The 14,530-nt window shown below is 41.1% G+C and overlaps 1 protein-coding gene across 3 annotated transcripts in view; it reads left to right on the top strand.

Moving 5' to 3' along the window:
- The window catches only part of OSBPL3 (oxysterol binding protein like 3), an 861,863-nt gene that overhangs the window by 623,584 nt on the left and 223,749 nt on the right, over positions 1 to 14,530 (top strand). For all 3 annotated transcript variants that reach the window (XM_078663459.1, XM_078663461.1, XM_078663460.1), the window contains one exon: positions 3,628 to 3,721. In XM_078663459.1, the coding sequence (XP_078519585.1) occupies positions 3,628 to 3,721 (94 nt within the window). The remainder of the gene's footprint in view (positions 1 to 3,627; positions 3,722 to 14,530) is intronic.

Here is a 14,530-nt window from a genome sequence, read left to right as displayed (position 1 = left end):
TATGTGAGGGCAACCACAAAATGGCTGCCATACACAAAATGGAACCCACGGGTTCAGAATTCACAGAACCTCAAGAGGGGGCCAGGTCCAGCACCAGGAAAGACTGGTTTCTATAGGAAGGGATATCTAACTTTGTAGGCTTGCAATTCTTCAAACCAAGAGAATTTAATTTCATCCATTGGGCATGGAAAACTGAAAGGTTAATAACAGCAACAGATGGTCTATGTTAAGGGATATATGGTTTTCAGAGTGCAAAATGACCTTCAGATGCCATGAATACAACTCCTCTGTTCCAACAAGTAAGGAGGTACCCACCAGGTACAGTTACACCAAGGTGTGAAGCACATGACCTCATTAGTAACACCGCTGGGGGCATATCGGTTTATTAGAATGCTATTTGGCCTGACCTTAGCTGCAGCTTGTTTTCAAAGAATAATGAAAATATTCCTGTAAGGATATCTAACATCTTATTCTTCCACAATGACATTCTCATTTATGGTAAGGATGGGGGTGAGCTTGATGGAGATTTAAGAAACATATTGAGGAGATTGGTCGACAAGGGCCTCACAGTAAAGAAGCAGAAGTGTAGAATTGGTGTCCTGTACCCGGGGCATCTTCTCTCGGGGGAGGGCATCCAACCTAAACTGGAGTTAGTGGACAGTATTGTGAATGCTCCCACCCCTACTGACAAAGAATATGTGAAGTCATTTTTGGGACTCTGAGTTCTACACTAAGTTCATAAAGGGCTTTGTGAGTGTGCTGGAGTCAATCAGAACTCTACTGAAAAAGGGTATTCTTTTACTTGGTCAGAGGGATTTGAGGCAGCATTCAAATCAGTGAAATTGGGTATCAGCACAATGCCCACCTTGGGTCGTTTTGACACTAGTAGAAAGACTATATTGACCACTGATGCCACTCTTTGGGGACTGGGTGTGGTACTTTCTCAAGTTGAAGGTAGTGTGGAAAAAGGAATGGTATTTGCCTCAGAACGCTTAGGAAGGCAGAGGAGCACTACTCGTGTACTGAGAGAGAGGCTCTGACTATAGTCTGGGTGGTCCAACATTTAAGTTTTATCTGTGGGACATTCCCTTCTTGGTGAGAACTGACTACCGGTTTTTGGTTTCGGTGTTCTCCTGTAACAGCAGGAGACTGACCCCTAGACTCAAGGTGTAGAGTGAAGGTCTAGAAGAATTTAACTCCCAGGTCCATTATCTTCCTGGGACAACTAATAAGGCAGCTGAATGCTTGTCACAGCTGCAGGTGGCTGGCAAAAATTACGGGGTGATTGAGGATTTCAATTGTGTGAAGTGGGTGAGGTAGATTACGAGGGGGTAGTGGCTGAAAAGTAGTGAGGATGAGGTACTATTTCCAATTATTAAAACCTATGTAGTGAATGGGTTGCCTAATTATAAAGGGTTAAACCATGAACTGCGACCATACTGGTCAGTAAGAAACAAGCTTGCATTATTCCAAGTTGACCTGGTGAGGAGTGAAAGGATTGTCCCACCCAGAAGCTTGAGGCTCAAGGTGATCGGCTTAGCCCATGAAGGCCACCTTGGTAAAAGTCTCACAAAGGCCCAGATCAGGGAGAGGTACTGGTGGTTGGGGAGAGATCACCAAGCATAGGAGGTGGTGAAAGGGTGTTTGTGTGCTTCCAATGATAAAACCCATGTGAATAATACCGCCCCTTTGTCACCAGTTACTGTTCCAGAAGAGCATTGGACAAAGTTTGGCCTTGATATAATGGGCCCATTTGAGTTGTTACCGCCAAAGAAGAGATTTGTGTTACTGTTGGTGGAATACACGTCCGAATGGGTAACTACTAGGTAGTGTTCATCACAAATATGCTGTATTATTCTTTTATTCTTTTCTTCAGGCAAACATTTGGGGTGGGTGTATCCTTATGTTCTTGATTGCTCTATTAGTTAAAATGTAGATGTCTTTTATTATGCATCGTTTTGTTATGTAAGGGGATGTTTTATAGTTGTGCACAGCTCCTTTAAATGTGTATCAGCAGCTCATGCCAGGAGTGTTCGCAGTCTCCATGGTAGTGATGTTCTACTGAATGTCAGTCAGAGACTGGGAGCTGCACTGCTGGTGGTGCCTGCATATTACAATAAACTGGTTTAGTGAAATAACTGGGCTCAGTGTCAGAATACTGTGTTACTACATACTTTAAAGGCATTGCCTTCAGAAGTCCCTGTGACTTTTTTTGAAGCCCCAGGTACTTTGGTACAACTAGTTATGGTCACTTATTTGCTGTAACAGACCTCTCTGTAATTTGATGGATCACTGGATATTATTATTGCATTAAATCTTGACAGACTGTCTTAAATCGTTCCCCAAGAACTAGATTTTACTTAAGCTTTGGCATCTGCAGTACCTTCAAACACGACAATAAACAATTCTGTACTTTTCTTTTCCAACAGAACTGTAGCAATCTACCATGCCCCGAGCTGTATTAATCAAAATGATACCTTTGCAAGCAAACCGTCTTTGATGTTTATTTGGTACATCTCTCACATTATGTTGAGAATAAATATTCTGCAATCTGTATAGACATACCATTAGCTCTATGACTTGAAATCTTGTAATTCCCATCATTTACAGCATTTCATGTTATGTTTTTTGCATAAAATTCTGCAAGATTGCGCCATTACCCACTTGGCATAATTGGAAGTTGCTCGGGTACAAATCCTATCTCAAGAGAACAGGTCAACTTGAACAGACATAACACTAGTGGCTCCTGTTAATGGCACTTGCGTTTTCATGCTTTGTGTTTTTTAATGCGAAGTGAGCCAGCACATCCAAGAACCGTGAGGGGATACATTTTTTGCACTAAAATATAGCACAAAAAGACAGATTTAGCATTTTGTGGTATTTGTTTCATTTTTCTAAAATTTCACATCATTACACAAAAAGAAATTAAGCCAATTTCACACACCCTACTTCAAACATAGACATGCATTGCCAGCTTGGACTTTGTGTGCCAGTTAGTGAACTCCAGTCTTTGGTCTCCTGTTTGACATTTTTGTCATTCTATTTCGAGACAGATGAAGGTTTGGGGCTGATCTTTACCTGGTCCAGTAAAATACCATTAGAACCTCAAACACCATCGACTCTCCTTATATCAAGCATGACCATACACTTGAGTTGCCCTTACCTCCGCCAGCACACACTTTGCCAGTACTGTATTGGTATTATTTTAGTGAATCTTCAATTTCCAAGTGGTTGCAAGCTGAGATAATGGTTATGGTTGAGATAATGTTCAGGTCAACATAGTGGGAAGTTGCCATCTTGGGGTCAGGGTCATGACATTTGGGCGGGGCTCAAGCTTCTCATTCTTTTCCAAAAATGTCTTATGTATCAACACCAATTTGTTGTGTAATATGTTTTTAGTGCCATGTTGTACAATGCAGTGAACTGCAATAGTATAATTGACTATTCCTATAGTAATGCAATAGGATGTTTTTATATATTTGTTTTTACACATTTGACACGAGGACATAGCTTTTGGAGCTCAATTGAACATTTTGTGCTTCTAGATGTCTTGTTTGCCAAGCAATAGATGTAAACAAGTTTTTCAACTGTCCGCACAGTTTTTTTAACCTCTTTATCTCCTTGTAGGTGTCCGAGGATGACTCTTACGTCAGTGATGTAAGCGATAACATTTCAGAAGACAACTTGAGTAATGACATTGAGCTGGATGGACATACTTTGGGTATGTTGTGTACTGAGCTGCCTGATCATGACCTAGTGCGCATGATATCAAGTGTGCAAATGTTCTTTCTTTTCTACTTTATCTAGGTCCTTTCATTTTCCCTCAGTGGGAATAGAGACTTGGGGCCTGATTTAGAGATCGCAGACGGGTAGTGCGTCACAAACATGACTGATATCCCTTCCGCCTTATTACTAGTGCATTATATCCTAATGTGGTTGTACACGACTCCTGTGCCCCACTTCTTTCTCCTTGCACACCTCTTTATTACTGGGCGAAGAGAAAGCTTAGCTTTGCCTCTTGACGTCTTGTAAATAATACAGAATAAAAATGTGTGTTTGTGTGTGTGTATATATATATATATATATATATATATATATATATATATATATATATATATATATATATATATAGTTAGGACCTAGCTACCATAGGAAATCCGCAACATTCTATTGGGAATAACTTTGGCGCCGGTTGAGGAATTTGCGTGTAATTTTCCAAAATTTATGCCAGCTCGCTCCGCTTCTTCCCTGGAAGTTTCGGGGGGATTCGTCATGCGGGGGCTGAGAAAAAAGGGGGGTCCCAAAACGTGTTTTTCCCCATGTTAATTTCCATAGGACGAATAGACAAGGCTACAGCCCGAACCGCTGAATGGAATTACACCAAACTTTGCAAAATTGTAGGGACTGGTACGCAGAAGTGCCTTTTCTATATTTGGTGACAATTGCTCCAGTGGTTTTTATGAAAATTTACTTCAAAACACATATATCTGGGCGGAGCCTAACCACACATCTCATCGTGAGATCTGATTGGCTTGTCAGCACTTCATCCAAGAAGTGTTGGCAGCCATCTTGGGACCAATATACATGATAGCACCTCATTAAAAAGCATTGTAGTTAATAGTTACATTATAAATCATTTGTTGATGGTACCATACTCATTTTAGGAATTGTGGTGTGTTCTAAGGTGATTTTACCATGTGAAAAAGCCTTCTGATGGGATATCATGAATCATGTTTGAAAGAAAACTATTATCTCATGCTTTTCCCACAGTGGTTTGGAAGGGGATCTATAAGCTAAACTGAAAGCATATTTTCTGTAAATTCACATTATCTTTCTCAGTCATGTGAGAATGAAGTCTGACATTCTCAGTAAAACATGTACAACCAACAAGGACAGAGACTGTCAGTTGATTTCTTTGTGTTCTACTGCAGCCTCCTAGAGTGTTCTAAAGAACAACTAGAGTGCTAACAGTCCTACTTATTACAAAGGTATGGCACACCAGAAGCCATCTTGATTGGAATGAAGTGGTAAGTCTGGAAACATTTAATTTAAAAAGGAACAAAGTGAGGGGGTTCATTTTGCCATAGAAAGTATGATTAGTGCTTCAGAAAGAAAAATTAGGGCACATTTTGAGTGACTTCTCAAATCCTCTTCTATTTCATTAAAATAATTCTGACATGCAGTCTCCCAAGATGGCCACCAGAGACAAAAGAGCCCAAATGTAGCCCAAATATCCCCCTGATGTAGCCCAAGTATAGCCCAATGACAGAATGCCCCAGAGTGTTCTAAAGAACAACTAGAGCGCTAACAGTCCTACTTATTACAAAGGTATGGCACACCTGAAGCCATCTTGATTGGAATGAAGTAGTAAGTCTGAAAACATTTAATTTAAAAAGGAACAAAATGAGGGGGCTCATTTTGCCATAGAAAGTATGATTAGTGCTTCAGAAAGAAAAATTAGGGCACATTTTGAGTGACTTCTCAAATCCTCTTCTATTTCATTAAAAAAATTCTGACATGCAGACTGAAACATGCACTTTGAACACCAGCAGCAGACTTCCCTGGTGAGCAGTAGCTTTACTACAGTGATCTAATGAGCAACTAGAGTGCTAACATTCAGAATTCATGGCAAATGTGTGACACATCTGAATGACTTCTTGATGGAACCAAAGTAAACAAGCATTGAAAATGCAATAGATCTCGCCCTCGTTTAAGTTAAAGCCATTCTGTTTGTAATGAAGTAGCTTTTTAGCTTTGCTTTTATTAGTGTTTTTAAAACGTTCATGTAAATGATATGTATGCATATATGTATGCATGCATTTATATTTGTATTTATATAGATATGCAGATTGTATATGTTTATATATGTATGTATATATACACATCCATATATATAAATGTATATGCATATATATGTGTATATGTGTGCGTGTAGAGAGGGGTAGAGGTAGAGAGGTAGAGGTAGAGAGGTAGAGGTAGAGAGGTAGAGACTAGTAGAGAGAGAAGTAGGGAGAGGTAGATAGTGAGTAATAGAGAGTAGAGAGTGAGTAGTAGAGCGTAGTAGAGAGCAGTAGAGAGAGTAGCAGAGCGTGAGTAGTAGAGAGTGAGTAGTAGAGAGTGAGTAGTAGAGAGTGAATAGTAGAGAGTGAATAGTAGAGAGTGAATAGTAGAGAGTGAGTAGTAGAGAGTGAGTAGTAGAGAGTGAGTAGTAGAGAGTGAGTAGTAGAGAGTGAGTAGTAGTGAGTAGTAGTGAGTAGTAGAGAGCAGTAGAGTGAGTAGTAGAGAGTGAGTAGCAGAGAGAGAGAAAATAGTAGAGTAGTAGAGAGTGAGTAGTAGAGTGAGTAGTAGAGAGTAGTAGAGTGAGTAGTAGAGAGTAGTAGAGAGTGAGTAGTAGAGAGTAGTAGAGAGTGAGTAGTAGAGAATAGTAGAGAGTGAGTAGCAGAGAGAGAGTAGTAGAGAGTGAGTAGTAGAGAGTGAGTAGTAGAGAGTGAGTAGTAGAGAGTGAGTAGTAGAGAGAGAGTAGTAGAGAGTGAGTAGTAGAGAGTGAGTAGTAGAGAGTGAGTAGTAGAGAGTGAGTAGTAGAGAGTAGTAGAGAGTGAGTAGTAGAGAGTGAGTAGTAGAGAGTGAGTAGTAGAGAGTGAGTAGTAGAGAGTGAGTAGTAGAGAGTGAGTAGTAGAGAGTGAGTAGTAGAGAGTGAGTAGTAGAGAGTGAGTAGTAGAGAGTGAGTAGTAGAGAGTGAGTAGTAGAGAGAGAGTAGTAGAGAGTGAGTAGTAGAGAGTGAGTAGTAGAGAGTGAGTAGTAGAGAGTGAGTAGTAGAGAGTGAGTAGTAGAGAGTGAGAAGTAGTAGAGAGTGAGTAGTAGAGAGTAGTAGAGAGTGAGAAGTAGAGAGTGAGAAGTAGAGAGTGAGTAGTAGTGACTAGTAGAGAGTGAGTAGTAGAGAGTGAGTATTAGCGAGTAGTGGAGTGGTAGAGAGTAAGTAGTAGAGAGTAGTGGAGAATATTCCAAAGTTTAGCACAGCACCACTTGCACAATAAGTCCAATCAAATCATATCACTTAGAGTCCTTATTGAAGCGCTGAATCTTGGTGTATATTCAAATGCTTTTATTTTCCTTAAGTTTATGTACCAAAGCCAGCCGACGCGTTTCGTTCTGTACAACAGAACTTCTTCAGGGCGTTCTTATTTCCTTCAAGTTATGTCGGTATCCTGTTGTCATATAACTAGATATTTCTTCCATATGTTAGACGAGACGTAAGTACATTCTTATTCAAAGTGACTAGGTATCAATTTTACCCACACAATTCGGGCAGACTTGAGTAATTTATAGCATCCTCAAAGTCAGTCTTTCAAAAATTCCAAAGTATAGGACATGATAATCCAAATCCAAATGTTTCTCAAGAAAAGTCATTTTCAATCATTCCGAATATTGGCGTTTGGGCAGATATGACCCAGGGACCCCCAGTATGCAAGGGGAATTAGTCCCCCCTCTGCAAACGCGCCAGTGGCCTGCGTTGCAGAGAGGTCTAAAAAGGGGCATATCCTCATTACACCTCTGTGCAATGCAGCCCCCTGGTGCATACTGGAGGTTCCAGGTGGGCTACTTGGCCCCCAGGGACCCCCAGTATGCAAGGGGAATTAGTTCCCCCTCTGCAAACGCGCCAGGGGGCCGCGTTGCAGAGAGGTGTAAAAAAGGGTGTGGCCTCATTACACCTCTCTGCAATGCAGCCCCCTGGCGCATACTGGAGGCTCCTGGTGGGCTAGTTGGCCCCCAGGGACCCCCAGTATGCAAGGGGAATTAGTTCCCCCTCTGCAAACGCGCCAGGGGGCTGCGTTGCAGAGAGGTCTAACAAGGGGCATAGCCTCATAACACCTCTGCAATGCAGCCCCCTGGCGCATGCTGGAGGTTCCAGGTGGGCTAGTTGGCCCCCAGTATGCAAGGGGAATTAGTTCCCCCTCTTCAAACATGCACGGGGGCTGCGTTGCAGAGAGGTGTAAAAAGGGGCGTGGCTTCATTACATCTCTCTGCAATGCAGTCCCCTGGCGCATACTGGAGATTCCTGGTGGGCTTTCAGGCCTTATATAGTTAGGAATTAGCATATGAAAAACCTTGCAAATTCACTGAAAAAACAATAGGTTTCATGCCTTATATAGTTAGGAATTAGCATTTAAAAAACCTTTGAAATTCACTGAAAACAACATAGGTTTCAGGCCTTATAAAGTTAGGAATTAGCATTTAAAAAACCTTTAAAATTCACTCAAAAAACTAAGTTTTAGGGGTGTTATAGTTAGCTGGACATTTCACTTATACAAAACCATTGAAATTGCTCCTACATAGTTAGTTGTACTAACTATATTTTGCGCACCCGCAATCCACTGCTGATGATGTCACATATTACATCATTCATGACATGGTCAGTGACATCACTGATGACATCTCAAATGACATCAATAATGACATCACTGATGACATCATCCATGTGACAATCACATACACCTTTTCATACACTAGTAAAATCTTTCATCACTCTTTGTAAAATACAGAGTATCATATTTGAATCCATCGACACAGCAATACAAGTATTTAAAACCCCACTCATTGATTCCTAGATGTATACACATATCTAATCACTTACCTGTAGATTCACTCATACATGCTGTCAATGAACAATAGAACACTATCAAAAATACTTATACACCTATACCGACATTACACACCAGCACACAACCTATTCACATATGAAGTTATCCTACTCACTTATGCAAACAATGGATCGTACTTACATAGCTACACACTTATACAAACACCACTTCATCTATTCATTTAGATAGTAATTCATATTTAGTATATTATAAAATCATTATTACAAGTATACAGTTATCCATACAGTCACTCACACAATCATTGAGTCTTATGTATACTTATTTATATACAACAACTGACACATACACTGCCTTTTATTTTTCTAGTTTGTTGGACATGTACCATTGAGAAATATATTTGCTCATCACCACACCCATAAAGATATTCATTCACCCAAACAACTGTTAGAACATGTAGTTTCAACTTCATATATCTACTGAATCAACTATTCACACATCTTTGGGCAGTCACACACCCTCTACCGAACCACACACACATTCACTCTCCCATACAAATACTCAGTTAACTAATCAATACCGAACATAGACTTTCACATAGCTAGTAACCAACTGGAGAACCAGTTTACCTAACAACTGACAAAGTGATACAGATATTCACACAGTTTAGTCACTATCCACTATATTTAGTGAGACACTATAAATTGTTAAAGTCCTCCATCCAAATATTTATTTTTATATATCCACTCATACTTCAATGCTAATCGCTATATATATAATGCATATTTAAATAACGAAGCAAACCCCATTCACTGGATGATGTCATCTGTGATGTCATCATTGATGTCATTTGAGTTGTCATCAGTGATGCCACTGACCATGTCATGAATGATGTATTATGTGACATCATCAGCAGTGGATTGCGGGTGCGCGAAATATAGTTAGTACAACTAACTATATAGGAGCAATTTCAATGTTTTTTTTAAATGCTAATTCCCAACTATATAAGGCCTGAAACCCTTGGTTTTTTCAGTGAATATATATATATATATATATATATATATATATATATATATATATATATATATATATCGAGCTCCAAACACCAACTAACTGCACACGTGAGCGGGTGCACGCCAAAACGGGGGTGTGCCCGTTATCTAAATCGCAGCTCCAAACATCCACAAACAATCAGTTTGTATGGAAAGCAGCACACGCAGGGGGTAGTTCCACATGAATTTTATTGGGGAACTTTACAGCATACGACGCGTTTCGCCAGAGGGCTTCGTCAAGATATGCAAAGAGCCGAGGCGCTCAACTCATTTAAATCAGCAATCTAACACCCACCATGATGATGAAAAGCAAAAAAGGACTAAATCCAAGATCACAAATAGATCGGCCATCTTAAGATGGTGAAATAAGACATTGTAAAATCACATACTTGCGATAAATTAATCATAAGTGAATATATATACACTATTAACATGAATCCCAACATAAATATACAGGGAATAACATGAGCTATCAAGCCCTGAATGGGCATGATAATACAACAGTACAATAGTCCTTTTAAGCACATAATCGCCCAGAATGGGCATACCAAAGAAAACACAGGTGAGCAGTGATGCAAATAGAGGTGCAGATGAAAATGTCAAAACACCAATCAAAAATGCAGACAGCCAAGCAGGCGCGTCTGCATACATGAATACAATGCAGCCCAAACACTTTAAATATTGTAGTTGCCAAAGTAGACATGATTAACAATAAGTGTCCCTCTACTGAGATCTGCTAAATGGCAAATATAAATATAATGCCCATAATGGGCTTATATATGAAGAACTGCTCCTGTGAAGAAAAAATCAATTAACATGGGGATGTAAGTACAAAAATTGAGCAAAATTTACGATTCAGATATCTTAAAACCAGAAATACTGACATGAAAAGGACCTATTAAGAATACAATGCTTGTGCCCAAATGAATGTCCATGACAGAAAAAGATTAGCAGAAAATTAACCCAAGTGGACTGAAAGTTCTTCATGCATATTAAGGCCATTCGGGTGTTTGCTCTGCAGATCAATTATATATCTGGACTCAAGTCTTCGAAGTTTTAGAAGACGGTCACCACCCCTAATGTTAGCTGCTACACTATCGATACAAATATAAGTTAACAGATCCCTGTTACTCTTGTGTTTTTTCTCGAAGTGCCTCGCTACGGGGTATGTGACATCTTTTTTGGCAATAGCACGCATGTGCTCTAGTATTCTTAATTTAACCGCATTGGTGGTACTGCCAATATAGTTTAAGCCACAAGGGCAGGTGAGACAATAGATGACATAAGCAGTTGAGCACGTTAAGAATTTCGTTATCTTTTTCGGTGTGGAAAGACCTGGAACTCTATAAGCAAGCGTCCGCTTGCTATGTTTACAGGCCTTACACCGGCCACATGGATAGAAGCCATTCAGAACAGGAAGCTTAGATTTCTTCTCTGGGGCAGTGTAATGGCTGGAGACCAACTGGTCTCTGAGCGATCTAGCCTTTCTGAACGTCACAAGGGGATTACTGGGCAAGTCGACTTTGATGGTGTTATCAGACATAAGAATATTCCAATTATTTTTAAGTATCTTTTTGATATGTCCAGCATTACTGGAAAAAGTGGTGATGAGGCGGAATGCCCCATTCGTGGATTTGACAGTTTTCTTCGGTTCCAACAGCGCATTCCTTTGCATCTTGTTGGCTCGGTCAAAAGCACTAGTTAACACTTTTTCACTGTACCCCCTTACCCTGAATCTTTGAAGACTAGCATCCGCTGCCTTCTTGAAATCATCAGGGTTGGAATTATTACGCCTAAGCCTCAAAAGTTCACCATAAGGGATACTTTCGACCGATTGGCGTGGGTGGCTACTGGTGGCAAAGAGGGTGGAATTACCTGCCGTCTCTTTCCTGAATAATTTGGTTTGCACCATTCCCCTGTCATCTATATATACTGTCAGATCCAGGTAGTTTACTGAGTTCCTACTTTTTGATTGGTGTTTTGACATTTTCATCTGCACCTCTATTTGCATCACTGCTCAACTGTGTTTTCTTTGGTATGCCCATTCTGGGCGATTATGTGCTTAAAAGGACTATTGTACAGTTGTATTATCATGCCCATTCAGGGCTTGATAGCTCATGTTATTCCCTGTATATTTATGTTGGGATTCATGTTAATAGTGTATATATATTCACTTATGATTAATTTATCGCAAGTATGTGATTTTACAATGTCTTATTTCACCATCTTAAGATGGCCGATCTATTTGTGATCATGGATTTAGTCCTTTTTTGCTTTTTATCATCATGGTGGGTGTTAGATTGTTGATTTAAATGAGTTGAGCGCCTCGGCTCTTTGCATATCTTGACGAAGCCCTCTGGCGAAACGCGTCGTATGCTCTAAAGTTCCCCAATAAAATTCATGTGGAACTACCCCCTGCGTGTGCTGCTTTCCATACAAACTGATTGTTTGTGGATGTTTGGAGCTGCGATATATATATATATATATATATATATATATATATATATATATATATATATATATATATATATATATATATATATTAATTAATGTATGTATGTGTATATATGTCATACGTCATGTGATCAAGCGCTCGGGGAAGCGCGAAACGCGTCATGGCGATTTGAAAAACCAACACGAAATAAAGAACTAACTTTTGCACCTATCTTGGGCCCGTATCTGTTTCTGCAGCTTTGGAAACTCTGCATTTGGATTCGGATATCCTTGGAATATATATATATATATATATATATGTGTGTGTGTGTGTGTGTGTATATATACATATGTTCACACTAGTATGACTTTTTTGACTGCTCATTAGAGGCCATAAAAAGTGCTTTCAGTTGGTTCTGAGAGGCATTTTTAACCGGCATCAGTGTCCCTTTATGGCCTTACTTAGGAATGGATTCATAAATACTGAAAATGCATAGATTCATCGGGGTTGAAGATTTTTAGTCTAAACATAGATGAGCAGTGATTCTAGCCTATACTTCTTGGGCTTAGTCCTGTCAACCCATCAGCAACATGATGATCCTAATTTTCACAGAGAAGCACCAGATCGGAACCTCATCCATGTCCATGCATTGGTATGGGAAGGGAAGCTGCTGTGTCCCGGGGGGTGGCCTCCCCACAACATAGCATGCAAGCCGGTCCCGGGGGGATGTCGTCCCCAGGGTCATTAAAAGCTCAGGCAGGGGTAGGCACATGGCCCTTCTCCCCTTTATAACAATGCGTGCTCGTGGAGGATTGATCCCCGGATCCAAAATTAGTCCAGGGAGGAGGGCTGCCCGCCCCTCCCCTTAAAAATGCTATGGGTCTGGGGGAAGGGGTCCCCGGTGCTGAAAATGGCCTAAGGGGCACCGAACACCACACTTCACAGAAAAATAACTAAGGGCCCCTGGGGCATGGGGCCCCTGGGGCCGAAAACAGACTGGGGTGGGAGGGGTACATGCTTCTCCTACTCTTATAAAAATGCTTTGGACCCAGAGAATGGTCTCCCTGGGTCAAAAACATCCTGGGAAGGGGTGTCACGCGCATACCTCCCCATTCAAAACAGCCATTGCGTCGTCCCTCTGGCCCCTGGCTCACTCCAGGATCTCTTTATTTTTTTTTTTATTTTGCCGTAAATCCTTCGTGAATTTGCAGCAATTTGTTTTTAAAAAACTAAAGTTTTTGGCACCAGGCTGACTATGTCACGGTATCCCTACCCTGCCCCTGATGCCTTTTTTTTTTGGTTTGCGATTTTTAGAACTCTGGACTGAGTCCAGAGACCTACGATGGTTGCCACCACTTCCTTGTTGATGTATTGGCAGCCAATCAGATCCCAGCATGAGATCTGACGGATCCTTGGAGGCTCTGCGTCCCTAAAGATTCAAAGTTTTTGAGCATTCATTGCTCAAAAACTACTGAATGGATTTACACCAAATTAGTAAAAGCTCTCTTTCTGGACCAAATTCTAGGTTTCTGCCAAATTAGGTGTAAATCTGTTCAGAGGATCTTAGAGAAAAATTAATAGGGAAACACATTTTGGGACCCCATCTTTTTCTTGGCCCCTGTTTGATGGATCACCCCCAAACTTTACATGTGCAAACTGGTCATAAAGTGGCACTGTTCTGTGGAGATTTCTCAAACGGGACCGAAGTTATTACCAACACAAACAAATGCACTTCCTACTGAAAACCTGATCTTTCTCTAAAACTGTGACAGCCATTGGAATAGAGAGAGAGACAGATAGAGAGGCAGATAGAGAGACAGATAGAGAGACAGATAGAGAGACCCATAGATAGACCCATAGATAGAGAGACCCATAGATAGAGAGACCGACAGATAGAGAGACCGACAGATAGAGAGACCGACAGATAGAGAGACCGACAGATAGAGAGACCGACAGATAGAGAGACCGACAGATAGAGAGACCGACAGATAGAGAGACCGACAGATAGAGAGACCGACAGATAGAGAGACCGACAGATAGAGAGACCGACCGACAGATAGACAGACCGACCGACAGATAGACAGACCGACCGACCGACAGATAGACCGACCGACCGACAGATAGACAGACCGACCGACAGATAGACAGACCGACCGACAGATAGACAGACCGACCGACCGACAGATAGACCGACCGACCGACAGATAGACAGACCGACCGACAGATAGACAGACCGACCGACAGATAGACAGACCGACCGACAGATAGACAGACCGACCGACAGATAGACAGACCGACCGACAGATAGACAGACCGACCGACAGATAGACAGACCGACCGACAGATAGACAGACCGACAGATAGACAGACCGGCAGACCGGCAGACAGACAGGCAGACCGACAGGCAGACAGGCAGACAGGCAGTTAGACAGATAGGCAGTTAGACA

This window comes from Lissotriton helveticus, chromosome 10, assembly GCF_964261635.1.
Source record: "Lissotriton helveticus chromosome 10, aLisHel1.1, whole genome shotgun sequence".
NCBI lineage: Eukaryota > Metazoa > Chordata > Amphibia > Caudata > Salamandridae > Lissotriton > Lissotriton helveticus.
This window is presented reverse-complemented; position numbering and strand designations above follow the sequence as displayed.